The sequence below is a fragment of the Globicephala melas genome, chromosome 1 (assembly GCF_963455315.2).
Source record: "Globicephala melas chromosome 1, mGloMel1.2, whole genome shotgun sequence".
NCBI lineage: Eukaryota > Metazoa > Chordata > Mammalia > Artiodactyla > Delphinidae > Globicephala > Globicephala melas.
In genome coordinates, this window is record NC_083314.1 from 153,103,674 (window position 1) to 153,131,575 (window position 27,902).

Consider the following 27,902-nt stretch of genomic DNA (forward strand, 5'->3'; position numbering starts at 1 on the left):
CAATGGCTGGGGTCCTATAAACGAGAACGTCCCAGCGCTCAGAGGTAACCCCAGCGAGCGTTCAGATCGTGGGCCGCAGGTCCCAGGAGCTAGCTCGCTAGGGAGCGGGAGGCCAAGCGACCAGAGTCGGAGTCAGAGTCGTAGTCGGAGTCTCGGGACCGGAGCCGGAGCCTGATCCGCAGAGTGCAGCCCGCCCGCCCGTCGCCGCCCGCGCACCCGGCGCTGCCAGAGCCTCCGGCGCAGCGCGGCCATGGAGCCCAGCAGCAAGGTGAGTCGCGCGCCCGCGGGCCCTCCCCACCTGGAACAAAGGCGCGGACCCCCGGTCACCCCTCCGCCGGCCTAGGCCTCCCCGGGCCTCCCCGGCGGCCCGGACGCTCTGTGAGCCCGTGGCCGGCGGCGCGCCTCTCAGAGCCATGCTCGGCGCGGGCCTGGAGCGCAGCGCCCTGCCGCTGCCGGGGACTTGGGCGGGGATGGGGTCGGGATCTGGCGGGCGCGTGGGCGCCGCGTGCGTTGTTGGCGCCCGCAGCGAGCAGCTGGCTTCCTTCCGGGGGCGCCGCGCCGTCCACGCGTCCCGGCAGGGCCGGGGGACCCAGGGCCCGGGCGCGGCACGTCGCTCACGATCTCCTCCTCAGCGGCCCTGCTCCGACTTCTCCCGGGGCGGGGGAGGGGGCCCGAGCGCGGCGCCCATTGGCTGAGCCGGCCGAGCCCCCGGCCGGGCCCCGGCCCGGGCGCTTGGAGGAGGAGGGACCCGCCCCCGCTCGGCCGGCTCGGAACAGATGCTCCCTTTTCCTGGGCGCCACACTGGGCGCGCGGCCTGGTGTTGGGCGTTTTCCGCGGCCTCGCGCAGTCCCCGCGCCGGTCCTCCGGGGTTCCAAGGCGGAGGGCACTCTCTTAAGGCCCGGGCTCCAACCCCAGGGTGCCTGGCTACAGGGTTGAGGCGAAAAACCTGACTTCCGAGGCCCTCTTTCCGCGTAGTGCAGGCCCCAGAGCTTTTGCCAAGACCTGGGGAGATGTGCTCTGAGGTGGCACGTTTCCCTGCTCGGGCGGAGCTGGTGAGGGCCGGACGGAGAGAGTACCCCAGGGGCCGCCGCCGCGATCCCGGGGGGGCCGAGGGTCGGGAAGGGACTCCTGGCTGGAGTGGAGTGGGAGTAGCGCGCTCCAGGGAGCTGAGGGACGCAGGACTGAATAGATGAGGACTCTTCCTTCCCCCGGGAGCAAGCAACTGCCTAGATAAGATCTCTTTTTTTCATCTGTAAACGGGCTTGTCCTACGGGGGATCTTTGTGACTTTCCCAGAACGGTTCCTTTCCAACAAATATCTATTGGGCCCCACCTTGTGTGTTGTAGGGCATTGTTTCTTTCCTCCCTCCCTTCCTCCCCTTTCTATAGAATATTTTCAAGTGACTTTTTTCTTTGAAATTCGGCAGGGAAGGCACGAGGATGTCCGTTTTTCCACCTGGCATGGGGGGTTAGCACTGAACTCTGCACTGCCCTTCCTATGGGCTGTGGAGGTGTCCGGTGGAACTGAACAAGGTCTTGGCTGGGCGGAGAGGTGCGTGACAGCGACGCCAGGCTGTACCCTCAGCGGGAAAAGGTTCCTTTATGCCTGATGAAGGCAAACAACTTGCTTCACCACCCCGCCCTGGCCTGAAGAGAGACCCTGAGCCCAGAACACATTTCCTGACAGTCATAGGTGAGCCGTTATGCTGGGATATAACAAAATAAAAATAAAATGAGAAGCTATTTTAGCTAGTGGTGAGAACGTTGCCACTGCAAAGCTTAAATATTTGCTGTGTTACCTCAGGGCTCTGGCAGGTCACTTAACTTCTCTGGGCCTCAGTTTCACTGTCTGTAAGAGAGGGAAAACTTTTTTCACTCCTGCAAGGGTAAGAAATGTCTGTTCAGCATGTGATGCAGGACCTGGGTGTTCATCTGTTGAGTGGAGAAGTGAATATTCTGAGAGGAGACAGAAAAGTGGAGGAGAAAGTCAACAGTCACTTGTAGTTCACTAGGCTCTGGGCTCAAATGCTTTTCAGTGTCACTGACCCTCCATATATAGCTCTGCTGGTTCAGGGGCCTAGAGCTCGGAGAAGGGAAGTAACTTACCTGAAGTCACACAGCTAGTAAGTGGCTGAATTGGATTTGAACCCAGGCCAATCAGAAAGGGCTTTCAGTCTACACTATCCCTTTTCACCATAGACTTTCTTGAATTTTGAGCTGAGGGGAGAGAGTTTGCCTAACTTCAGGGGTGCCCATGTGCCAGCCAGTTCTGTAGCAGGTAGGTGCTTTTCATGCAGTATCCTCCAAACTTTTGATTGCCGGCTCCATCAATAAATAATTTTGGAGCACCTCCTTCCCAGTGCTTTATCTGTATTTATAAATTCATGTATGTGCACTGTTATAATAATAGATTATATGCCTACATAAAGTAGAAATTTCAAAAGACAAATACAGATAACAGTTATAGTAAAAACATTTTATTTTTTATTTTATTTTTTTGCTAAACTTTCTATGGATCATCCTGTATACATTCTAGAAAAAAGCCCTTCCCTTTGGAGCTGCTGATTCGATCAGCAAGCCCAGCCCTTTTGTGCAAAAGGTTAAACTGAGGCCTGGAGAAGTTATATCACTTGCCCAAGGTCTTAAAACCAGGTGTGTCTAGTTCTGAAGTTCCTTCGGCTATGTTCCTCCTCATCTCCGCAGTTGACTCAGCTGACTTTCCTGCTTTCTGTCGTGCTCCTCTGTGGCTCACTGTGCTGAGTTTAACTGAGTAGGAAGTAGGGAGGAGACAGGTTGAAGACCCTCCTGTCCCAGCCAGCGCTTTGCTCATGCTCCGTCCTGGGCAGCAGATGAGGGTGAGCCCTGCCCCCAGATGTCTCACCCAGCCCTTTGTGAAGAACTCCCAACTAGTCCCTCCTAGCACCCCAGTCATGCCCCAGGACTCTGCCACTCCGCCCTCCAGACAAAGGAAAAATGAGAAATCCGTGGGGTTCCTCAGCCCCTCAGTGGTACGGAAGAGCATAGGCTTTTGAAGTCCTGCATTTGTGGTTTTGAATTCCAGCTTAGCTCAGTTGCCACGTCTGCAGAATGATGTCATTTTTGTCATTAGAGTGTCTGTAAGAATTCAGAAATAAATGTGTCTATCTGTCCCCATGGATGCTCCATAAATATCCCTTGCTTCTCTGGATTCCCATGATGCACTGCACCTACCTGGGCCCCAGGTGACCTGCTACCTGGGTTGCAGCCTCTGTCCAGAAGTCTGGCATTTGGGCAACATGAGCTTTTGGGGAGTCCCAGGATGCCCGGGCTGTATCGCTTGGTTGGGTAAATCATTAAAGTTTCTGCTGGCTAGTTCTCCAGTAGGGGTTTTGTCAGGAAGCTGGTTTGCAGAGTAGCCCATGGGTGAGAGTGCCAGGCCCAGAGATGGGTCAACTGATGTGGCTACCCTGCCCCCCGCCCCCGTGAGGGTGATAACAAGTCATGATGACATCACAATCCAATGGAAAATGACTTTTCCAAGGTCACATACTAGCCTCCCACCACAAAACACCTGCTAGCCTTTCTAGGATGGCATAAGAGGATAAAAGAAAGTCCCCAGCAGGAAGGGACCTTCCAGTGCATGTCCCAACCCTGTTTGACAAATAGGGAACTGAGGCCAGAGAAGGAAAGAGGCTTAGCCAAGATAAGGCTGTCACAAAAAATTTGAGATGTTCTTCAGTATTGTTTTTAAAGAACATGTTTTTTTCTGCACACCCCTGTCCTATGTGCCACCTTCCACTCACCCCAAATGAGCAGGAGTTCCCCGACTCCCAGACTTTCCAGCCACTTTCTGGGTGCAGTCTAATAGTTGGATTAGATATAATTTGACAACTGAAAGCCTTCTGTGAATGGAAACAAAACACATCCTCATAAAACTATGACCTGGGGGAAGTGGCCTTCCTCAGAGCCTCGGTTTTCTTCCCTGTAAAATGGAGGCTCACTCCGCATGGTAGTTGTGGCGACTGCCCAGTGCCCTCAAGCAGGGTGGCGGCTATTTTCAGTGGAAGGACCCTCTGCACGTCCAGTTTGGGTGTACGGACATCGTCAACATCTCCATGATGATCCCTGTCCCATGCTGGGCCATTCCGGGACCAACCCTACCTGGCCTGGAGCTGGGTCAACCCCCAATCCCCCTGTAATCAGCTTGTGACTTCAAGGAGCTCAGCTTTACCCAGTGCCTCCTGGTCACAGGATGTCAGGGCCTAGAGCTCTGCTCCAGCTCCAAGGGTACAGGCATCCAGTTCTCTCCCCCTCCCACCCTAGCTGGCAGAGCTGGGGAGGCCTGGGACAAAGGGGAAGCATGCAGTGTTGGCTTGGGACCTGCAACCTCACCCCTCCCCCACCTCACTCCTGGGCGGAGCCGCTCAGTTTGGTAACCTGCGTCCCAGAATGGTAGAGGTTGAGAAGGCTCCTGGTTGGACCTATGGGCTCAGAGAGGCTGTGTCTAGGCCTGGTCACCAAAACAAACCTCCAGTTGTTACCGGCCTCTTCTGTGGGAGGCATGGAGTGGAGCCTAAGGCTCTGCCATCCAGCCTCCAGGCCAGGGAGGGAGTAGCTCAATAGCTAATGCATAAACATTGGGGTTTTGCAGTAACGGAGCAGGGCTCCCAGACCTTGAACTCGTGCAGAATGAGGGCAGTGTTCACCCTTTCTAAGACTTCAGCACCACCACCTTGCTGGCTTTTGCCTCCCCAGGGCCTTGGTACCCTGGAAGGGGAGAGAGCTGTCGCCAGACCCCAGCTTAACGAGCCTTTGGCTACTGAGGCCTCTGCTGGACAGGACATCTGCCCAGAGCGCCTAGCCCAGAGTTCACCCCCATTATTTTGGCACTGGGGAGTGAGGAGGAAAGGGCTCCACCAGAAACAGCTCTATTGGACCAGCCACAGCTCCTGTTGGAGCTAATTTCCTCAACTGTAACAGGGATAATACCTGCCTCTCTAGGTCAGGTTGCAGGGTTTTTTTTTTAATTACAGAAGTACTGTAATGGAGCCAACTATAGAGAAGCATGCAAAGGAGGAGAGTAAACATCTTCTCCCAGTTGTAATGGTTTGGTGTTTACCCTCACAGACCTCTTTTTGTGCATGTGTGTATGTGTGCCTATAAATGGAATTCAGTGTAATTGGATCACGCTTTCTACATAGTTCTGTGCAGCCCAGTGCAGCCCATCCTGTTCACCCACCAATACGTGCAGTGTTTCTCTCTGCACATATAAGGAAGTGCCATTATACAAGTTCATTATCTCCTCCTTCCGTACACAAAATGTACATTCTATACGTCGTTTAGTACTTTGCTTTTTTACCTGGCACTCTTTTCGTATCAAGTACATACAGATGTGTTGCATTCTTTCCAATAGCTGCATAATATTCCATCACAAAATGTCCCGCTGTGATTAAGAATTAAGTGATTGTCCTCGTCACTTTCTCTCTTCATACCACTCACCACCTGATGTATTTTAGGTGTTTTTTCTCTATCCTTCCACCCTACCCGCCGCTGCCAGCCCCCAACTAAAATATCAAGTTCCATGAAGCAGGGATTCGGTTGAGTTTATTGCTGAATCCCCATTGACTAGAATAGCGTTGGGAACATGCACTCAGGTATTGTCCTTCCTTAGTAATATAATTTCTTATTCTTAGGAAACCTCTCTTATGGAGAACAGGAGGTCTTAGGGGGAGAGGATTTTTCAAGGTCACACAAGTGGGGTACTTAAACTTGTCTGCTGAGAGTGTTGGGGACCTTTACATATTCCCATGGTCTTATCAAATTAATCTTATCATAGTCAAATTGGTGCCCACCTCTCCACTGAATGGATACCTCTCTGGGGTGTCAGCTTCTCCAGATGCCTGGGTGCTGACTCTCAGGGAGTCATTTGTTTGCATTTAACACCTTTTTGGAAGACGATTTGGTTTTGCCTGGAAGGCTTTGAAAAGTCCTGTGCAGCTCGTGTGTTGGGTTTGCACTTGGCAATTCAGAGCACCTGGAGCTTAAAGCAGAGATGGGCAAATTTTTTCTGTGATGGGCTAAATTGTAAGTAAATACCATCGGCTCTGTGGGCCACATGGTCTGCTGTTGTAGCACAAAGGCAGCCATAAACAATATAGACTTCTGGTCCCCAATGGAATGGGGGACAGTTTGGCTGTGTTCCAATCAAATGTTATTAATGGAAACTGAAATTTGACTTTTTTTTTTTTTTTTTTTTGCCGAGCCACACGGCTTGTGGGGTCTTAGTTCCCCAACCAGGGATTGAACCTCAGGCCCACGGCAGTGAAAGCACTGAGCCCTAACCACTGGACTGCCAGGGAACTCCCCTGAAATTTAAATTTAATACAATTTTCATGTATCACAATATATTAGCCGCCTTTTTTTTTTTTTTTTTCCCAGCCACTTAAAAATGTAAAACCCATTCTTAGCTGGCAGGCTGGATTTGGCCACGGACCATAGTTGACCCACCTGGGCTTAGAGCAAAATCTACCCAAGCGACCGAGAGGTTTCTGAGCTTGGGCCTGGGCTGTCCTGGCTCAAACTGGGCAAGGCCCAGCGAGTTGCTGGAATGGAATTTGACCTACATAGGAAGGAAGGAGCAGATAGAAACCTTGCTTCCTTTGGGGACCAGTACCCGGAAGCAGGGGAGGACGTGAGCAGGAGGGGTTTGGCAGCAGAGACCCCTCAGCTTGAAGCTTCCAGCAGCCGAAGGCCTCCTGATCATCCGCCTTTTCCTCTCTGAGTCTCCCATTTTCTCATCCGTGAAGTGGGAGCCATCTCTCCCCCAGAGCCTGGTGATGGTGGTTAAATCAGGATGTGGATGCAGCCCCTGGCACGTTGCCTAGGGCCTGCCCGGTGCTGCTGGTGCTGATAAAAGCGGCAGCTCCCTCTCCTCTCTGCTTTTAAAGACTGATGAGCACCTTCTGCCTCCAGGGCCCCTGCGGGGTGCAGGGGAGGCTTAGCCATGCAGAAGTCCTGACATCACTGGAGGACTTGAAGAAGATGGCTGGGAGGAGTAAATGCCTGAGGTCACCTGAAGGTCAGGCTTCACATGGTTATTACTCTTCTTCTTGAAAAGACCTGACAGGCTGGAAGAGTTCAGAGGGTAAAATGCCTTGTCCAGGAATCCAAAGAACTCAAGTCCCAGAATTAGCTTTTGTTTGCCGAGTATCCTGGGCCCCTACCCTCTGACCTTAGACTCCCCATCAATCGCATGAGGGTATTACAGCAATTCTGCAGTTCCTTGCGCTTCTTTTTTCACCTCCCAGAATTTTGTTCAAATGAAATCTTAGAAAATTAAAGTAAAAAATAAAAAAATAAAAAGGGAGCTGTCACAGATCCCATAAACCCCTGCTCCACCCTGCTTAGAACTGGGGACCACGCAGTTACAAGGTCCTTGTCCCATGCTCCAGTGCACCCAGGGCTACTCAGGATCTGTGGGAGGAGGAAAGGATGTGAGTGACATCTGGCTCATCCCGGCTCCAGGACCCTCCTCCCGGACCCTCCTCCCATTGGGAGTAACCTACCTCTGAATGGCGTGGCCACATGCCCTCCCTCCGCCAGTACTGACTGGTAGAGCCCAGAGCTGGAGTACATGCCAGGGAAAGGCCCGGCCCACGGACGCAAGTCGAAAGGCCACGCACGGTGCTTGGCAAGTTACATGACCTGGCTAGGCCACCCGGCATCCCCGTGTGTGGGAGGAGAGGTTCTGAAGCCAACATTTCATCAGTGGCTTCCTGGGAGGAGGAGAGCTCTAAGTGGGCCTCAAGACCCCCAGAATTGGGATGGGGTGGTGAGGGGTGAGGGCATGAGAGCCTCCTCGTGCAGGACCCCGAGCCCAAGCGCTTGCTGAACTGAGAGGCCTGGGGCACCCCTAGGAGAATCAGGATTTGAACTCGGGTCAGAGGTCTTTCCTCCACAGCCCTGTGGGTTGGGGTGGGGGCCTGGAGAGTTACTTTTAGGCTGTTTCCAGCTCTCAGAGCTGATGTTCCAGTACTCATCAGGGGTTTGCTACATGGCCGAGTTCAAATCTGTTAGGATGAACACTGTTCTCAGAGAACAGATACATGCAGAGCCAGTTTTGCCCAAAAAGTTAATTTCAGAAGTGACAGGTTTGCTTTGTATAAATATTCAGCGCTGCGCCCTACTCTGGGCACCCTAGGTACCATTCTTAAGGAGTTCCCAGTGTGGTGGGTGGACAGCAGATGGGTATTCCCAACTGCTTGGAGCAGAAGCTGGAGACTGTAGAGCACACAGCAAGGGCAAAGGCCTGGAACAGCACGGGATGTTCTAGGAGGTAGCCCCATCCCCAGGGGTGGTGATGGGCGGCCGTGGTCCCAGATTCTAGACTCTCCCTTGCTCCTCCACCCCTATAAAAGGCTTCCACAAGAAAGCTGTGAGCTGTGGGGCTTGTACCCCTTCTTTAAGGCATCACCAACGAGTCCATCAGCTTGGCACGTAAATATATACATGTTGAATGAATGGACTTACCGCCTTTCAGTTCCAGCCACGGGACTGGTGGAGGCAGATGGTACCATGGGGACTTCCCATCCCTCCTTGATTCAGCGAACACCTGTCGAGTGAACCCTGCCGGCTCCATGATGCAGAGCTTGACAGCAAGCTTTAAGGGAAGGCACTCTTATCCCCATTTCTTATGTGAAGAAACTGAGACCCAGAGTCAGGGCTACCACATATCTCAACTCCAAGGTGAGGGAAGCAGCTCGATGCCTTTCAGCCTGGGTCTTCAGATTCCAAGTCCTGTCGTGAGCACGCTGGGTGCGGTGGGGGCGAGAGGTGGTGGGTGCCTCTTGCCTACCCAGGAGCGGGGGCCATGCTTCTCCCCTGGATCTAGCATCCAGCCACACTGAGCACCCCGTTAGATCCGGCCTTGCAGGGCACCCCCTTCTTCCCCCTGCACGTACTGTTCTGTCTACCTGGAATGCAGTCTTGCCACCGCTTCTCCACTTGGCAGACTCCCTGCATGTCCTTCACGGCCCAACTCCAGTGTCACCTCCCAGGAACCCACCTTTGATTGACTGTCCCAGGCAAAATTACAAGTCTGTCCCTGCAGGGCTCCCGCAGTGCACCAACTGAAGCTCGGACCACACTAGCCTCCCCTTCCCAGTGGACCTGATGCCTCTTCCTTGATGTCAGGACCAGGGCCCAGGGCGCGAGTCACTGAGCCTTTTAGTAGTTCCTGACGCAGCAGCCTGCCTGGGTGGATGTGGATGTAACCCAGCCGGTGGGTGGGCAGGTTTTCTAAAGCAGAGTTTGACCTTGACCTGCCAAGTGGCAAAGTCCAGCAGAGGGCTTTGTCCTTGGCTCCCAGCAGCCCCCGCTCTCAGAGGCACAGCTGCTCAGCAGGGCCCCAAGACTGACTTCAGAGGCCCAGAGACCCCTGGCACACCAGAGCCAGACTGGAGACAGGGCTGTAGTAACAGTACTGCCCCCAGCAGAGCCCCTTCTGCGAGGGCATTCGTGCAAGGGCACGATTTTTACCAGAGCCGCATATCATCTGTATCATTTTTCACTTCTATTTTTATTTAAATTGCTGTGTTCTAAATAATATGAAACCACAGGGCTTGTAAAAAATATTTTGAATAGGTGATACATTCATGTGGTTCAAAATTCAAAAACGTACAAAGGGATATAAAATGAAAATTCTCCCTTCTACCCTGCCTCTGCCACCCAGATCCCCAAGGTACACTGTTACCTTTCTTGTGCATTCTTTTAAGGAAGTAGATGTGTATATTCTCCCCCATCCTAGCCTTTTTTTTTTTTTCCCTCCCACACAAAAGGTAGCATACAACACGCTGTTCTGAAGCTTTGCTTTTTACTTAATATAACTTGGGGAGTATGCCAAATCAGTACCTAAAGAGCTTTCTTTGTTAAGTACTCCATTATATAGCTATGCCACATTTTTTCAAATCCTAGGTTTGCGTTGCTAGTTTTCTATTTATTCGAGTGTGTACTAGAATAATATATACCTTGTATACCATTAGTATCAGACGATGGCCAACCTCAAGGCCAACCCTGAGCCGTGACACCTGTGACTCACCAGGCAGAAAGCCCCCACGTGGGGGTTCAACAGCTGCTGTCGTGCCGTCCTTGTGACCTCCTCTTACTTAATCCCAGTGGTCACCCGAGGAGTTGGGCTTGGCCGGGGCCCACCAGAGGAGGCCTGTCAGGTGCTCACCACCCACTCGGAACCAACAGCCTTGGGTCTGAAGGCTCCCTAAGGAGTTGGGAGGGAGGCTCTGAGGGGTGCTGGGCAGGGTGGGCTGTGACAGACAGGATTTACAGGGAGTGCAGCCCGCTGGGAGGAAAGGCCCAGCGTCTAGGATGAATGTCCAGAGTCTGGCCAGGAAGGAGCCCGTGGGAAGGAAGGATCCAGCTCTCCCTTGACAAGGAATGGGCTCTGAACTCCTGCTGGCTGAAACCTTACTCTCAGCCTCTGACGTGAGAACCTTAGCTTTCGCAATCGATGGCCTGACGGCTTCTAGAGAATGAAAAGAACATACTAGGAATGTGTCTGATTAACAGCTAAGCCCAGCGCTATCTGTGAGGATCTTGAAGTCAGGGCTGCTTCTGGGTTCTGGGGGGAGGGGTGAGACCAAGGCCATCGCCAAGCTGAGGCTCTCCCCTCCACAGGTAGGTGCGGCTCAGGATCTGTGCCTCCACCCCTCCCCTCCAGTGCCCAGCCCTGTGTGGTGCACCTGGTGAATGCCCGCCCATCATTTCTTTGGCATCCCTCCCCCCGGGCCCCGTTCTTTCGGTCAGTTAAGGGCCTGCCTTAACTGTCATACATCTTGGCGTCTTCATTTTAAAAGAAAACAAAAGTCCTCTCCCTAGCAAGGCACCTTGCTCTCCCCGGGCCCTCCTGCCTGCTGGCCTCCTCCCTCCCTGCTGCCTCCGGCCCTTGGCTTCCAGGTGACAGAACCCACTGCCCTTTTTCTCCCCCAGCCCTCTGCCCATTGGAAACACCTCGACCCAGCACTCTTACTCACCTTGTGTCGTGTACTTTTCCAAAGCACATTCCTGGCTGGTATGTCATCTGTGTCCTAACAACCCTGGGAAGCTCGTGGTCTGGGGATGGTTGCCCCGAGCTTCAGCCTGGCTCTCTGCAGACCCCTGAGTAAGCTGGAACTTGTCTCTGCCTCAGTATCTACCCTGTGAATGGAGGCGAGGGTTTGCAGACAAGCAACCAGACGGGCCGGGAGGAGTGGGGAAGGGGACTCACCTGCTGGAATTCGCAGAGCAAGGAGGCAGGTGGGCTGGAATTAGAAGCCGGCATCTTGGGCTCCAAATCCAGGGCACTTCGCCCATCCATGCCGCTCCTCCCACGTAACTGGGCCCCCCTTGCCTTGGTTCCTGGGCCTCCCAGCCAGAGAGGCTGGAGCCACCTCAAGCCCAGGCATGGCTTCAACAGGGGAATGAGACCCCGGAGAAGGCCAAGCCCTGGCTACAGAGAGGGGGAAGACCCTAATTACCCTCTCTCCCCAGGAATGAGTCTGGCCAGCCCGGTGTCTAGAAGTTGGCAGGGCTGGTTTGGGCACCTGAGGTCAGGAAGTGGCCAGGTTTCTTCAGAGAAGGGCTGGTGTGGTGCCAGGAGTCAGGCAAGCTATCTGAACAAGGGAACCTGCCAGCCCAGGCCCTGCCCTCTAGTCACCTGGGCCTGGCGTGCCTCCAACAGTGTGGGCTTTTCTCTCTGCAGAAGCTGACGGGCCGCCTCATGCTGGCCGTGGGAGGGGCAGTGCTCGGCTCCCTGCAGTTTGGCTACAACACTGGAGTCATCAATGCCCCCCAGAAGGTGAGTGCTGTGCTGTCCTAGGCTTCTCGAGACCAGAGGGCTCTGCTGTGCACCCCTGCCCCCATCACACACACACACACACACACACACACACACACACACGTGCTCACCCTGCCTCTTGGACATTGGAGTCATTTACATCAACTCACCATCTGCCTTACCAGCCAATATTTTGGCCCTGAATGGGTTAGAGACTCTTAGCTTTGGCCTTGGAACCTTGGGGCCCACAGAACCACGGGGTCTTTATAGGTTACCTTTTTTTTTTTTTTTTTTTTTGTGGTACGCGGGCCTCTCACTGTTGTGGCCTCTCCCGTTGCAGAGCACAGGCTCTGGACGCGCAGGCTCAGCGGCCATGGCTCACGGGCCCAGCCGCTCCACGGCATGTGGGATCTTCCCGGACCGGGGCACGAACCCATGTCCCCTGCATTGGAAGGTGGACTCTCAACCACTGCACCACCAGGGAAGCCCTTTATAGGTCATCTTGACCAACCTCCCACCCGACACAGAAATTTGTAAAAATTGAAGCCGTGTTCGGTGTAGTGATGCTGCATTCGTGCGGCCCTCTGGGGCTACAGAGGGCTTCCGTGGTGCTTTTCTCACCTGATCACACCGAGCCCTAAGGCAGGCAGGCAGCCGTGCCCACTCCTACCCTGCAGGTGTGGGGAATGGCCAGAACCTGCCCAGCATGACCAGCTAGTCAGGGATGGAGCTGGTATACGACACCAGTCTGCCTTGGCGCCCTCCCTGCCAGGTGGTCCCCAAGCCCGTGCTCTCACCCATCCACATGCAGCACACTCCCTTGTAAGGGAGCCCATTCTAGGCTGAAACTGCCTATCTCCCTGGAGGCCCTGGGCCAGGCAAAGCAAAAATGGCATCTTGCCCTAGGGAACTGGAGGGGTGCAAGTGTGCGCTTATTCCCTTCTCCCCACAGCACAACCCAGATCTGTCCTCACGTGCTCACCAGTGTCGGGACTGGGGGGTGCACCGGTGAGGGCCTCCAGCGTAGCCAACCCACCGCTCTGGGGAGGAGAGCGGAGGATGGGGGCAGGAAAGGAGACTGTAACGAGGCCCTCCTCTGCGCCAGGCCTGTTGTGTACATTCATAAGGTCGGGCGGTGATTTCCATTTTATACACCCGAAAACCAAGGCCCAGGGCAGGTCAAATGACCAATGGGCTCAAGGTCACATAGCTAGGGGATGGTGGAGTCAGAAGCCAAACTCTGTTGTTTACACAACCTCAGGCTGTCTTCTGGACCAGCCACCTGGTCAGTTTAAAAGTCTCTACCTTCCCGGGCAGGACAAGATGAGAGTGGATTGTCCTGTCAAGGCCACATTCATGGTCCAGACGGGTGAGGCCAGGAAGTGAATGTGGCTGCTTCCCGAGGATTGGGGCCTGTTTGGGGGAGCTGGGCCTCCTCCAAATAGGCGGAGGGTGGCCGTGGGGGCCACACCCGATGCTGGGGAGCAGGTCACCAGAGCGGCCAGGCCTGCTGAGTCATGCTCAGCTGCAGCAGACGTGATGGGGCTTTTCCAAGCTTGTGGGAAATGGCGACCGTGGGCCCATGCTTGAAGCAGTTCCAAGCCCTGCTTCTGCTAAGTGCTCTGAGCAGATCTTGCCAAGGTGTGTGCCTCGGAGCTGGCTTCCTTTGGGAATCCTTACAGATGCAAAGTGTGTACAGTCTTAGAGACAGGGGACAGACAGTGTCCCCTGACACTTACAGAATCTGACCTCATTGGTCTGGGATGCTGTCTGGGCATCAAAGTTTTCAAGCTCCCCAGTTGATTCTAATGTGCAGCAAAAGATGAGAAGCACTGGATTAAGTGATCACAGGGGTGGTCACGTGACTGTGATCACATAGTGAGTTACGCATGGTGACAGAACTAGGACTCTAAGAACAGGATAGAGGTGTTTTCCAGAAACAGAACAGGGTTGTGGTAAGCAGGGGCCCACAGGTGGGGATAAAATGCCCAGAGGAAAGAAAGTCTGTGCGTCACTAGGGTAAATGGGAGGAGGGAGAAGGATGGGAGGGCGACGAGGTAAGCCAGAAGCTGCCCACAAGGGGCTCTTGTGGTCGGTAGTTTCATCTGCAGAATCTTCAGCCACTGGCAGGGCGTGGCACAGCAAGAATGGGCAGGTGGGCACCAATGTGTAGGCCGAGCTGGGGAGTGTGGACTTCAGAACTCCACTAAAGAGGACGGATAGGATCAGATTTGCATTTTAGGGAAATGATTCAGGCGTCTGGTGCAGTGGGATGGGTCTCAGAATGTGAAACTAGAGACAGGGAAATAGTGAGAAGGCTGCTGTTGTAATAGGGGTAGAAAAAGCAACACTGAATAGGAAGAATGGGCAGGAGCTGATCATCGATTCAGCCTGAGGATGAGAGAGTGGGGTTTAAAACTGGCTTCTAGATTTCTGGTTCGGGCGATGTGGGTCTGGAGGCAGAGCAGGGAGGTGCCGTGGGATATGCAGGAACTGAGGTTTGGTGACACGGCGGGACAAGCACTTGGACACGGGGGTCTGTTTCTTTGGAGGGTAGTCAGTGGGAGAAGACCGATAGGTTGGTCACCGGTATCCATAGTGATAGAGAAGGATCTCCCAGAGGGACTGCAGAGTAAAAAGAGAAGTAAGGGTCAAGCCCTGGAGAGCACACCCACTGACAGAAGATCCTGGGAAGGAGGAGGAGAGCTGGCACCTCTACGCCAGGAGACAAGACCCTTCTGAGCCAGAGGAAGAATGGAAGCGCCTGAGGATGAGCGTCCATGGCCATGTCCTTCGTCCCTAGAGCAGTGCCCGTCCATAGGAACAGGCACTCAGATGTGGACGGAGTGAAAGGATGCTATCTGGTGCTCCGGAGGCTGACCTGGGCAGATCAGCTCCATATTGCCAAAGGCAAAAGACCCTCCGGTGACCCTGCTGTGGCAAAGGCTGTCCAAGTGGAGTCCTGTGGGTAGAGACCTCCCTGCAATGGGTTGAACAGGGAGAAGGGAGATGGGGGAGAGCAGAGACAGCCCTTCCAAGGAACTCGGTAGAGAAGGAAGAAAGAAGGGTGGTCACCAGAGGGGTTGTCTGGCTAAGGTTTTTTTTAATACGAAGACTTCAGTTTTAAACAGCTTGTAAGGAATCAGCAGAGGAGGAGAGGGTGAAGATAAGGAGGGGGGGGGGTGGTCCTTCAGGAGGCCGGTGGTGGTGGAGCAGAGGCAAAGGGGTCGCATTTGGCCGGAAGGGACTAAGACACTTCCAAGGGTGCAGTTGTGGACAAACCCAGAGTGATGTTCTCTAATTCTTGGGACTTCCCATCTAATCAGAAACAGGCGAAAGGTGAGAATTACAGTGGAAGATGGGCGGGACAGCGGGCAGGGGATCCGGGCAGCACAGACGGCCCAGCGGTAAACATTTATAGGAGCATTTGCGGGCACCTGTCCAAAGGTCACTTGGGCAGCTGGCCTCTGAGGACTGAGGTGAGAGACCTGCGTGGCGTTTCCGGGAGCGTGTGCTCAGGCACTCCTCCGCCTGTTTACTCTTGTACTTTACAGACACTTCTCATAAGCCTGGCCGTAGTTTTCCCAACCCGGAGCAAACAGGATAAACTTAACAGGTGAAGAGGGGAGAGGACAACACTAGAGGAAGAGATGAAAGCGGGGCTCAGAGCCGACAGCCATGCCTCGGGAGGCACCATAGCCATTGTCCTGGGAGGGCCCAGTGATTGTGCCAACACCGTCACTCAACGTGGACTATGCCAGGCACTGCCCTAGATGGGGGGAGGGATAGAGCCGAGAACACCGCAGGCTCACCCTGGCCCTCAGGAAGCTGCCTGACACATGGTCAGAGCTGGGCCCTGTCCCTGCCCTCCAGACATTCAACCATCCAGAGTGCAGAGGTGGGGTGGGGAGGGGAGACCCCTTGGGAAGAGCCGCAGTATTATTAACGGAGGGCTTCTCGGTGCTATGGGAACGAAGAGAAAGGAATGACTAATGCTGGGGGTAGGGCTGATGGCAGAGACAGAAGGGGCCTCACGAAGGAGTTAGCAGCTGTGCTAGACCTTGAGGGCAAATCGGCCCCAGAGGGAAGGAGGGGCGGGTATCCCAGGCAATAGGAACGGCTTGTGCAGAGATGCGGTGGCATGAAGTGTTCCACTGATGGGGAATTGCTAACGGCCCGCGCTGACCAGGCCGACCCCCCTTGTCTGTCTAGAGGCACTTCCCTTAGGAAACTGCACTGCGCTGGCCAGGTTGGCCTACTTGCCAATGGAGACTTTGTCCCACTAGAGGTGAGGGTGCCAGTACTGCTGTTAATTACCGGAAGCTTGGTCTCCTCCATAAAACAGGCCCCAAAGGGCTTCCTCTTGGAAGTGGTTAATTAATCATAACATCATCTTAAATGTTTACAAAGCACCTCCTAATAAGTTGCCTCCTCACAGCAGCCCCACAAGGTGGGTGGGGCCGGGCTTATCTTCCCCTCATAAAGGAGGCACCGAGGCTGGGAGAGGTCACCTGGAGAGTGAGAGGCTGAGTTACAGATGGACGCCAGGCCTCACGCCTGATGACGACATCCCTGCCAGGCCTCCGGCCTCTGCAGGGTAGGAGGGGAGCCCAGTCACACAGAGAGCAGATAAATGAGCAAGGGCGTCCTGACCATCATACTGAGTGGAGAGAACTACCTCTCCCCTCCCCAAACGGCTGAGCTGCCAACAGAGGTGACTAAAGGCCATTGAGGAACCATGAGTTCCCGGCCAAGGGACAGTGTCAGGCATGTCTGAGGCATCCTCAGAAACCAGACCGCTTGGGCTGGAAGGGGCCTGACAGTCCGCAGGCTCAACGTTCCTTGTTTGCCAAAGGAAGAACTTGGTCTAGAGAGCAGGCGAGGTCTGCCCAGGACGACCTGCTTGGTGAGTGAAAGTACTGGAGGCAAGATGGGCTTCCCAGCCCAGGCTCCAGGCAGCCTCTCCTTACCTCTGCCTAGATCCAGAGGGCTCTGGGCCCCCTCTCCCCTTCGCCCATCTTCGCTTATATGGACTCTCACAGCTTACAGCTCACTTGTCACGTGCCAGGCATTGTTCCAAATGCATTAGAAACAATAATTCAATTGTTCCATATAATATAACCCCATTAGGGAGACACCATAATCCCTGTTTTATAAAAAACTAGGGCACAGAGATGTTAAGCAATTAAACCAAGGGCACACAGCTAGTAAGTGGCAGAGCTGGGATTTAAATCCAGGGAGTCTGGCTCCAGTCTACATCCTTGACCACCACAGAAGAAATGGCAGTTACACTTACAGGCACCGAAACACCCTTTTACATGCCAACAACTGCTACCCTGCTGCTCTCTCCTGCTCTTACTTCAAGCTGAGTCACGCACAGACGTCCCAGTTTCCCACACACAGTTGCACAGCCTCTTACACCACGACACCCTGCCACAGCTCCCTCATCTCTTTTTTTTTTTTTTTTTTTTTTTTTTGCGGTACGCAGGGCTCTCACTGTTGCGGCCTCTCCCGTTGCGGAGCACAGGCTCCGGACGCGCAGGCACAGCGGCCATGGCTCACAGGCCCAGCCGCTCCACGGCATGTGGGATCTTCCCGGACCGGGGCACGAACCCGCGTCCCCTGCATCGGCAGGCGGACTCTCAGCCACTGCGCCACCAGGGAAGCCCCCTCATCTCTTAAGCCTTTCCGGTTCATGGCCTGTTCATCAATTAGTGACAATGCTTTCCGCCTCCAGCCCTGTGCTGGGACCCAGATGAACCAGACTGTCCCCCTGTTGGAGTTTAGTCTAGAGGGAGCACACAGTGCCTCATAGTTAGCTGTCCGGGGTGGTGATGGAAACAAGGACAGGCTGGTGTAAGCGGACAAGGGGGAGGGAGAGGGTACCTGGCCCATAGAGGAGGGTTTTTCTCAACACCATAGACATTTGTGGCCAGATAGTTCTTTGGCATCACGGAGGCCGTCCCATGCACTGTAGGACGTTTAGCAGCATCCCTGGCCTCTACCCCTGCCAGTGTAACAACCAAAAATGTCTCCAGACGTTGGGGGGGGGGAGCAAATTGCCCCTGTTTGGGAACCACTGCAGTAATGAAGAGGTTATGAAGGCTTTCCAGAGGAGGGATGGCGCATTCTCTAGAAAGTGACCAACAGCTCACCAGGCAGAAGGCGAAGCAGCAGCAAAGCGAAGGTGCAGAGGTGTGGGGTGCCCGGGCAGCATGGGGGCGTTGCCATGTGGGGTGGGAAGAGACACTTCATCCTGAGGGTGGTGGGGAGACAAGAAAAGCTGTGAGCAGGGGAAATGAAGATCCTTCTGTTTGCAGGGGAGACCCCAAAGGCCAGGGACCAGTGAGGAGGTCAGAGCAAAGGCTTGGAGAGAAGCCCTATCAGGGCTCTTCCAGAAAAGCAGCCAGGGTGGTCCGATCATCTGCTCTGGGGTTGGGGCCCAGCTTCTAGCTCCATCTGGCTGCCTGGGCCTCTTCACCAGGCCCCAGGGAGAGGCCCTGAGGAACCCAGAAGTTATCTGTCCAGCCCCACCTGTAGCATCTGTCTCCGAACTCCCAGCTGACCCTGGGGCGTGGCTGAGTTGCTATGGAGACATACCACCTGGGGCGAGGGGCGGGGGCAGCCCCAGCTGTGGGGGAGGGGTAGGTAGGGAACTGGAAATAGGGGTCAAAGCCAGGCTGAGGGGCTGAACTGGACAAGCTGGCCCTTTCTTCCTCCCGACTGGACCTCGAAGCTTGGGCGGCTGTTTAACCCCTTCATCCCCACAGTATATCTAAGAAAAGAAAGGGTTGAGAGAGAGCTGATTCCCTCTCAGGATGATCTAGAACAGGGGGCCCCAAACCCCGGGCCAGGGACCAGTACGGGGGGGCCTCACAGCAGGAGGTGAGCGGCGGGCGGGCCGGTCAGCCGCTCCCCACCGCTCGCGTTACTGCCTGAATCACTACTGCCTGAATCACGCCCACTGCCACCCCCGGTCCGTGGAAAAACCCTCTTCCATGAAACCGGCCCCTGGTGCCAAAAAGGTTGGGGCCCGCTGATCTAGGAGACCAGGCCTCTGCAGGGAATATGTGGAGAGCAGCCAGCAATTCCAAAACATATACCCCTTCTCTTGGCAGTGGTCTGGAATTCTAGAACACGGGTTGGCAGGGGGACCAAATCCAGCTAGCAGCCTGTTTTTGTATGGCCTATGAGCCAAGAATGGGTTTTACGTGTTTAAAAGGTTGGGGTGGCGGGGAGGGAGGGAAGGGAAGAAAAATAAGCAGTCATCAACAGACTCTAATATTTTCTATCTAGCCTTTTACATAAATTGTTTATATCAATCCCTGATCCAAACTTTGACTTGTATGCTCCCTGCTGACAGGGGACTCACTAACTGTAACATGGGTAATCTCACCCTCTGAAGCCTAGAAAGCTCTTCTTTCCCCTGAGCTGAAGTCTGTGCCCTGGGGCTCTGCAGACCTGCTGGGTCCCTCGGCCTGGGCAGCCAGCAAGTTCTGAAGATAGAGCTTTACTCCCCAGGACAAGCCTCTAGTTCCTTCAGGTTCTTTCTTGTACTATAATTCCTAGGTTAATGCTTTGTCTTGCAGTAATTAAAAAATGGAAAACTCTGTCCTTAATGTTCCTCTCAAGGAGATGGCTTCTCTCCTTGAGAGAACAGTGACACAAGGAACAGCTTACTCCATGTGCCAGGCAGTGGGCTCCGCCTCACACCCAGAGCCTCACTACAGACGCTGCCCTGACACAGAGGAAGTCAGAACTTCTGCTCTAGACAGAGAGACGTGTGGTCCTTCAGCCACAGTTACCCAGGCAGGGAAGGGAGGGGGGATGACAGACATGACACAAGCCTCTCCCCACCCTCACCCCCAGGAGAACTGCTGGGATGAGGAATAGCTCTTTACTGGAAACCATTCAGTCCAAGGGATGGCAGCTGCCCAGGGCCATCCTGCTTCTCCAGGCTGGCCCCTACAGTGTCGCCAAGTGAGCCTCTGCCCTAGGTTCAATGAGGGGATGCTTAGAGAAAGAGCTCTAAGAGCCCCTCAGCTTCCAACAGCCTGATGCCATGGCTGACCGGGACCTGCCTTTTCTCCCCAGCACGCGGGCACTCACACCGACCCTTGGCAGGGAGAGGGGTTGGGAATGGGCTGGCAAGGGAACAGAGACAAACGGAGAGCTGAGCCTGGTCTGCTTGACGTCCAGGGCTCGACTGCCAAGTCAGGGAATAATGGTGGGAATCGGAATCTGGCTTCGGTGGATGGGAGGAATCAGGAACAGAATCCAGGTGAGACCTAGGGCAGGTGCTGCGTGAGTAGAGAGGAGGACCGATAAGGAGGTAGGATTTTATGGACAGGACCTGGTGAGTGACTGCATGTGGGGCAGTGGCAGGATCAAGGGTAGCTCCCAGGCTTGTAACCAGAATGTGAGCAAAGAACATTCAGAAGAAGCACGTGTGAGGCCTCGCCTCAGACATGAGCCGGGGTTGAGGAGGCCGCCAGGAAGCTCGCTGCCGAGACCGGGCCTGTGGGATCCTGTTAAGGGTGCAGAGCAGTAAGGAGACTCTTCTTCCATGACGGGCACCCAGCCACTGCTGGATGATGCTCAAGGCAGCGGCTGGGTGGAAGAGGTGACCCCAGAACTTCTCCCCACGCAGGGTTCTCCTGTTCTCCAGGGACCCACCGCCTTTCCTGGGCCAAGGGCCAGCTTCACCCCCCACACAGGGCATGGACCCGAGGGGAGAGGACAAACAGCCCACGCACCGCCCACAGGAAAGGAAAACCACACTTGGCTTCTTCCCACAAATCTCAAGCACCAGATCAAGAGGCAGGAACCCAGTGGGCAACCTCGGCTTGGCCAAGAAGTGCTGCTGGGGGGTGAAGAGGATGAGCCTGGGGCCAAGGTGGACGGTGCTGGCTGCTCACCGTGCCTCAACCCCATAAAGTGGTCTAAGCAGCAAGGGGCTCAGGAGCCATAAAGGAGCTAGCCATGGCCAGGGTTTGGCCCCTCTGACTTGTTACCACATGCAGGAGACTTAACTGGGGAGGCTCTGGTAACACCTCACTTAACACATGGTTCCTCAACATCTCCAGCCAGATCCCAAGGAGAGGGTTAAAGACCTCAGCCTCACACCCTTAAACCCATTTAGGTAGTAAGCACTTACTGCCTAAATACTACACGTATTGGCTCTGCGTACAATTCAGGCAAGTTCCATTAGCCGACTTGACAAATTTTAAAACGAGATGTGGAGAGCTCTGTGAGACAAGCATCTGAAACACAGGGGGCAGGGGGTGAGCCTGAGAACTACAGCATGCAAAAATTAAGTGTCATCTGGGGCAAACACCTCTCCTTGCCCCTGCAGAGAGCCCCAAGGACATCAGTGCCCTGGAGCCCTGCTTGTAGGTCTGGTTGCTCTGGGCGGCAGAGTGTGAGGGACGGGAGGGAGAAAGCTTTCCAGCCAGATGATGGGCCCTCCAAGGGGTGAGGGCCATCTATCTGGACAGTTCCCTTATCCAGGACAGCTTGCTCTCTGCAGAGCCTGATAAGTGGAGCATTACTGTTCCCAACCAGTCCTCCTCTGGGGTTGGTTTTGTCCCTTGAAGAACACAAGCACTCTGTGTTTGTTTTGTTGAAATCTGCCTTCTCTGCCCCTGGCAGAAGCAAGGGCTGCTAGGAGGGAAGCCTAAGGCCCTTTCATTGCTCCTCCATCCACTTGCTAGGCCCCCCTGCACCAGCTCTGGGACAGGCCCTGGGGTGAATCCACTGGGGTCCCTGCCCTCAGGGAGGACAGACTCTTGGGACCCTCTGAGCTGGGTCTCAAAAGGTTTCAGCGTGGTAAGGCAGGTGGGCCCTCCAGGAGGAGTAACCGTGGAACTGGGGGAAAGGGTGCATAGGGCAAAAGTAGAGATGCTGGGAGGTGGGACTGATACCTGGCAGGAGCCTTGACTTTGAATTATGGGACGCAGGCTCTGTTAGCCTTTGTCAGTGGCCTGCACTGCCCCTGGGTCAGTACCGGAACGTGGTGGGGTCCCTCAGCTCAGTGGTGGTACCAAGCACCGTGTGAGCACTGCCAAGGGTGTTTCATTAACTTCCCGCAACACTATGGAAGTGGATATTGCTAATGTCATTCGAGATAAAATCATTTGCCTTCGGTCACACTGGAGATGAGTGGTAGAGCTGGGTCTGAACTTGGTTGCGTCCGGGTTCCTCACCCCTGAGCTGTCCAGCTTCCCTGGGACAGACAAGTAGATAACTCAGTGGGCACTCCTGGGACTGTGGGGCTTGGTTCCCCATTTGGCGGTTGCGGCTACCCACAGCCTCCTCTTCTGCTAGACCCCTGGAGCTTGGGAGGGTTATGGAGGGCCAAGAGCAGTGCCAGTGGAGATCGTACTGTATGAGAGGCTGCATATTGCCCGGTGCACACAAACTTGCAGTGGGGAGGGGTGCCAGATGGGTTGGGCTCGCGCGGAGTTGAGTTTGAGCTGCAAGTGGGGAGGGGAAGAGGGGCATGCAGGTTTGTGACTGGCGGAAGTCGGGAATGTTCAGATTATGTGAGCGCGAGTTCGTGTGTGTGATGGCGTGTGTACACAGGAGGCTGTTTCTGGGTACGGTGGGCCTGTGGCTGCGCGTGTTGCTGGGTGGGTCTGGCTTGTCCCGAGGCACTGGGCATGTATCTGCATCACCTGAGAGGAGGGGTGAGTGTGAGCAAGCAGAACCAGTGCTGCCCGCCTGCCACATTCCTGAGCCTGGGCCAGCCAGGCCCTCCCTTTGGTGGGGGCAGGGCTAGCAGGAGGCCTGTTCTAGGACAGGTGTCTCCAGTTCCTGGAACTGCTTCCTTGTCTGTAGCTTTCCCTGTACCGCCCAACTGGGCACCTGAGAGAGGGGACGAGGCCATGGGTCCTTCAGAGGGGAACTCCCAGGCCAGCCGGGGGTGGGTCTCGCAAGCATTTGTGTGCAAGTTGCTCACACCAGGCCTGAGTGCAAAGTCAGCCTGCCCTTCCCTTCCTCGAAGGGCCTCTGTCCAGCTGTATTTCCCCCCCAGCAAGGGGGATTGGGGAGGGGCATGCGGGAAGAAGCACTCTCTCTCTGAGCCTCTCTCTGCTATGCCTGAACTTCCACCACTGTTCACTTGCCATCATCCCCAGAAAGTCCTGTTGAGTGCCTGAAACTACGGGGCACTGGAAACCACCCCTGGGGGAGGTGTGAGAGCCGGCGCCACTCTCCCTCGGTGGTGTGGGTGGCTGAGGCCCACAAAAGGGGTGGCACCCGGCGTAAGAAAGCAGCGAGTTTGGGGCTGGGCCTGGTGCTGGGCCCTGGGCCGCCTCTAGCATCCCGTGATAAAATGGTCCTCTTTGAGGTGGGGGAGTGCAAGGGAGAAGGATGACTGGGTCCTGGCCTCGCCCACCAGGCTGCTTCTGCTCCTGCAGGTGATTGAGGAGTTCTACAACCAGACGTGGATCCACCGCTATGGGGAGCGCATCTTGCCCAGCACACTGACCACGCTCTGGTCCCTCTCTGTGGCCATCTTCTCCGTGGGGGGCATGATTGGCTCCTTCTCTGTGGGCCTTTTCGTTAACCGTTTTGGCCGGTGAGCAGAAGGGGTCCTGGCCCTGCCCAGGGAGTGGGAGGTGGGGGGCCTTCCCTGGCTGTCCTAGGGTCTACCTATGACCCAGCCCCTGGGGCCTCTGGGGGGTCCAGGGACCTGCCTGACCTGTGACCTCCTCCCCGTCCTGCCCCCCAGGCGGAATTCAATGCTGATGATGAACCTGCTGGCCTTTGTGTCCGCTGTGCTCATGGGCTTCTCAAAACTGGCCAAGTCCTTTGAGATGCTGATCCTCGGCCGCTTCGTCATTGGTGTATACTGCGGCCTGACCACTGGCTTTGTGCCCATGTACGTGGGGGAGGTGTCCCCCACGGACCTTCGCGGGGCCCTGGGTACCCTGCACCAGCTGGGCATCGTCGTCGGCATCCTCATCGCCCAGGTAAGCCCCCACCCGTGGCTCCAGTGCCTCAGGTGTGTGTCCTGATTCAACTCCTCACCTGGCCTTCCACAGCCCTGCAAAGGGCAGCCTCGTAGACACATCCTAGGCGCAGGTCCCGAGAACACCGCTCACCATTCTCCCGGGGCCCCCCCGGTGGGAGAGCAAGTCCAGATGCCTGGACCCTTCTCATCCCAGCCCACTCAGCCTCGCGTCCTTTCTTCTCACTGTGGGGATCCAACCACAGGGCAGCCCACTGGTTCCTCAACATGCCGACCCTCTCACACCTCCACGCCTTGATGCTTGTGTATATATATATATATATATATATATGCACTCCCCTCTCTCGAGGCTCTCCCTGCCCCATCCCTAAATCCTCCTGTGGCAAAGTAGCAGCCCCCATCCCCCTGCCAGACGTGTCTGTAGCCCTGCCATCTTATCCCCCACTAATGCCGTGATGTAGGTCCTACTTCCCCCTTGTCACAGATGAGGAAACCGAGGTTCAGAGAAGTTAAGCCTCACGTTAGTGGCAGAACTAGACTGAGAACGAGAGCCCTCTCTCGAAAGCAGCAGCTGCCACAAAGCAGGCGAAGAAGGCCCCTGGGTGGATCGGGGCCGCGAGTGGGCCCAGGGCAAGGTGCTCACAGCTGCTGCTCTGGCCCTGCCGCCCCCAGGTGTTTGGCCTGGACTCCATCATGGGCAACCAGGACCTGTGGCCCCTGCTGCTGAGCGTCATCTTCATCCCAGCCCTGCTGCAGTGCATTCTGCTGCCCTTCTGCCCTGAGAGCCCCCGCTTCCTGCTCATCAACCGCAACGAGGAGAACCGGGCCAAGAGCGGTACGGCGGGCCCTGCCCCTCCCCGCCCCCGGCCCCGGCCTCCTCCCTGCTCTGAGCCACCCCCGCCTTCCCTCCGGCCCCCCCAGTGCTGAAGAAGCTGCGCGGGACCTCGGATGTGACCCGCGACCTGCAGGAGATGAAGGAGGAGAGCCGGCAGATGATGCGGGAGAAGAAGGTCACCATCCTGGAGCTGTTCCGCTCGACCGCCTACCGTCAGCCCATCCTCATTGCCGTGGTGCTGCAGCTGTCCCAGCAGCTGTCTGGCATCAATGCTGTGAGTGCCCTCACCCACCCTTTCCTGTGGCCCCAGCCAAACCCTGCAGTCAAGTGTGTGCTGTGGACAGGTCCCACACTTAAAACAACAGACGAGCCCCTGCCAGAGGAGCAGCTGTCCTTTAGAACCAGAACCCATGAGGGCACTGGTGCAGTGTCCCCTTCATTCTTTACTGACCGTGTGTCCTGACCCCACTGGGACAGAGGCCGGGGAAGAGCCACCGCACCTGGCTGAGCTCCGCGAATTCTGTGTCCCGTAGGTTTTCTATTACTCCACAAGCATCTTCGAGAAGGCGGGGGTGCAGCAGCCTGTGTATGCCACCATCGGCTCCGGCATCGTCAACACAGCCTTCACTGTCGTGTCGGTGAGTCTTTTGCATCGTTGCCCACAGCCAGTCGGCAGCTGGGGTCCAGTTTGGGGCCTCAGGGCCTCATGACCAAACAGCAGCCTTTACTGTGAGCCAGGCACGCATCACGGGCTCCCTAAGTGCTCTCTCATTTCATCTTGGACAACTCGTCAAGTTCATTACTCTATCAAACAGCTGATGACACTGGCGCTCAGAGAAGTGCAATGGCTGGCCCAAGGCCACAGCCAGAATGCTCAGCTGTCTGGCTCTCGGGGGCCAGCTCGCATTCCCTCAGATCCTGTGTAGTCCCCGAGCTGAGCCCCAGGGAGGAGGCATCCATCTCTGCAGTGCCACGTGGCTTTCCCAGCACTGGGGGCCACCCTCCCGGAGGAAGGGGTATGTTCAGAGGGGCACCAGGCAGGCTGCACTGACATCCTCTCTGCCCACAGCTGTTTGTGGTGGAACGAGCTGGCCGGCGGACGCTGCACCTCATAGGCCTGGCCGGTATGGCAGGCTGTGCGGTGCTCATGACCATCGCGCTGGCGCTGCTGGTGAGTTGCCTTGCTCGGGGGGCCAGGCGGCAGGTGGGGGGAGCTCACGTGGGCATCAGACCCCAAAGTGCCTGTCTCAGCCCCAGGCTGGCGAGCAGCACTGGAGGCCAGGTGTTGGCAGGGGGGGCTGCCCTCGCCCTGGTTCTGCACCCCTCACAATCCCGGGCGTGGGCCTGACCTTCTGCCTCTTAAGGCTGGCTCCTTCCATCCCGCTCCCATCCTGTCTTCAAATGGCTCCTCGCTGCTTGGTGCTTTCTCACCACCGCACCTCCAGCCCCAGACTTCAAGTTCTCTCTCCCCAGGAGCTACTCTGCCTGATACTAAATTTTTCAAAGTCTTCTCTGCATCTTCAATTCATCTTCAGAACAGCCCTAGAAAGTAATGCCCTCCTCACCACAGAGGCGTGGAAACATGCCTCATCTCACTCAGTCCTCACGACGCACAGGTGTAGTTCAGTCAATATTCCCATTTCTCAGGTGAGGAAGCCTCCCCCAGTGAGGTTAGTAACATAGCAGATAAAGGACGAAGCCAGGAGTCAACCTCAGGTCTGCTGGCCCCAAGCCCGTGACTGTAATCTCTGTGATGATCCTGTCCCAGGCACTTCACACACAACGCTTGATTGTCCAACACCTGGGCAAGGAAAGCACCAGTACACTCATTTTACAGCCGAACCAAGGCTTAGAGTGCGGTGATGGCCGAGAGGCCTGGCAATACCGTAGGCAGTGAGCAGCTGATCTGGGATCTGGAACGAAGCCCATAGAACTTTTCTACTGCAGCTTCCTCGAGAATGATTATACGTAAAACCACGTGCCTGCTCTGTGCCAGTCCCGAGTAGGGCACCTTATAAGCCTTCTGACACCCACCCCCAGGAATGTTCTTCCACATCCTCCTACTGTAAGCAGACTGCTCCACAGCCAGAGCCAGGGGACCCCAGGGACCTCTTCTTAGCGCCTTCCACACGCAACTACATGACCATTCTGGGAGGGCAGACCACACAGGACTTAAACTGTTTTGTTCAGATGAGGAATCCGAGACCCGGCACAGGGTACCTAAGTCACACGGCAAATCCAGGATCAACCCTGGCCTCCTGCTTTCCAGCCTAGAGCTCTTAGGCCTGCCCTGGGCTGCCTTTGCAGTTTGTTTCTTCTGAGGATCCAGCACAGCCCAATCTAACTTTCCTCCCGTCTCTCGTCCTCAACAGGAGCGGCTGCCCTGGATGTCCTACCTGAGCATCGTGGCCATCTTTGGCTTCGTGGCCTTCTTCGAAGTGGGCCCCGGCCCCATCCCATGGTTCATTGTGGCTGAACTCTTCAGCCAGGGCCCTCGTCCAGCTGCCATTGCTGTCGCTGGCTTCTCCAACTGGACCTCAAATTTCATTGTGGGCATGTGCTTCCAGTATGTGGAGGTGAGAACTCCCAGAGTGCCCACACTCAGCATTTCTCTCCTGCATGCAGGACCCCATAGTACTGTGCAAAATGCTGTCCCTACCGTTCTTACGGGAATCATGCTGGGGCTCAGAAGCCCAAGTCACACAGGGTTCTTTCCTTATCTTTGAATTTTCTGTTCTGCTCTGCTGTGGGAAACTGCTCCTATCACATGCCAGCTGCCGCAGAGTCTAATACTAACATCCCAATGCTCCTGGGTTGTCGGTGGGTGTTCCCTTTTTCAGATCAAAGGCCCAGAGGTAAAGTGACTTAGCCAAGGTCCTACGGCCCGATGTGGGGTCAGGTCTCCAACCGAGTGTTTCTGTGTATCTTTCAGCAACTGTGTGGTCCCTATGTCTTCATCATCTTCACCGTGCTCCTGGTTCTGTTCTTCATCTTCACCTACTTCAAAGTTCCCGAGACGAAAGGCAGGACCTTCGATGAGATTGCTTCCGGCTTCCGGCAGGGGGGAGCGAGCCAAAGTGACAAGACACCCGAGGAGCTGTTCCACCCCCTGGGAGCTGATTCACAAGTGTGAGGTGCCCCACACCACCAGCCCGGTCTGCTCCCAGCAGCCCAAGGATCTCTCGGAGCACAGGCAGCTGGATGAGACTTTCAAACTGACAAGATCTCAGCAGAGCTGGGCCTGGGGCTCTTTCCTTCAGCCAGTAGTGATGTCCAGAAGAATATTCA

At 55.5% G+C, this 27,902-nt stretch overlaps 2 protein-coding genes across 5 annotated transcripts in view; one reads left to right on the forward strand and one right to left on the reverse strand.

Annotated features, from left to right (window-relative positions):
- SLC2A1 (solute carrier family 2 member 1) lies at positions 1-27,883 on the forward strand. Of its 2 annotated transcripts, XM_030867011.2 has the most exons (10): positions 1-268; positions 11,731-11,826; positions 23,226-23,386; positions 23,540-23,780; positions 24,452-24,614; positions 24,701-24,888; positions 25,148-25,252; positions 25,684-25,785; positions 26,987-27,190; positions 27,547-27,883. In XM_030867011.2, exons 1-10 carry the CDS (start codon positions 251-253, stop codon positions 27,745-27,747), a joined length of 1,479 nt encoding a protein of 492 aa, XP_030722871.1. In that variant the 5' UTR covers positions 1-250; the 3' UTR covers positions 27,748-27,883. The 2 variants fall into 2 exon arrangements, with proteins under 2 accessions (XP_030722871.1, XP_060162714.1); XM_060306731.1 differs by lacking the exons at positions 1-268; positions 11,731-11,826 and adding an exon at positions 19,958-20,701.
- The window catches only part of ZNF691 (zinc finger protein 691), an 83,022-nt gene continuing 57,634 nt past the window's right edge, over positions 2,515-27,902 (reverse strand). For all 3 annotated transcript variants that reach the window (XR_011377411.1, XR_011377410.1, XR_011377409.1), the window contains 2 exons: positions 17,961-18,061; positions 2,515-11,186 (listed from right to left, as the gene is read on the reverse strand). The gene's annotated coding sequence lies outside the window, so the exon portion shown is untranslated. The remainder of the gene's footprint in view (positions 11,187-17,960; positions 18,062-27,902) is intronic.

Excerpts from the sequence above, each read along its gene's own strand:
- SLC2A1 (XM_060306731.1), top strand. The coding sequence starts at position 20,372 with ATGACGGGCACCCAGCCACTGCTGGATGATGCTCAAGGCAGCGGCTGG. Across the intron at positions 20,702-23,225 it reads AGGATGAGCCTGGGGCCAAG|GTGATTGAGGAGTTCTACAA; the intron begins GTGGACGGTGCT and ends CTGCTCCTGCAG. Across the intron at positions 24,615-24,700 it reads GGAGAACCGGGCCAAGAGCG|TGCTGAAGAAGCTGCGCGGG; the intron begins GTACGGCGGGCC and ends CGGCCCCCCCAG.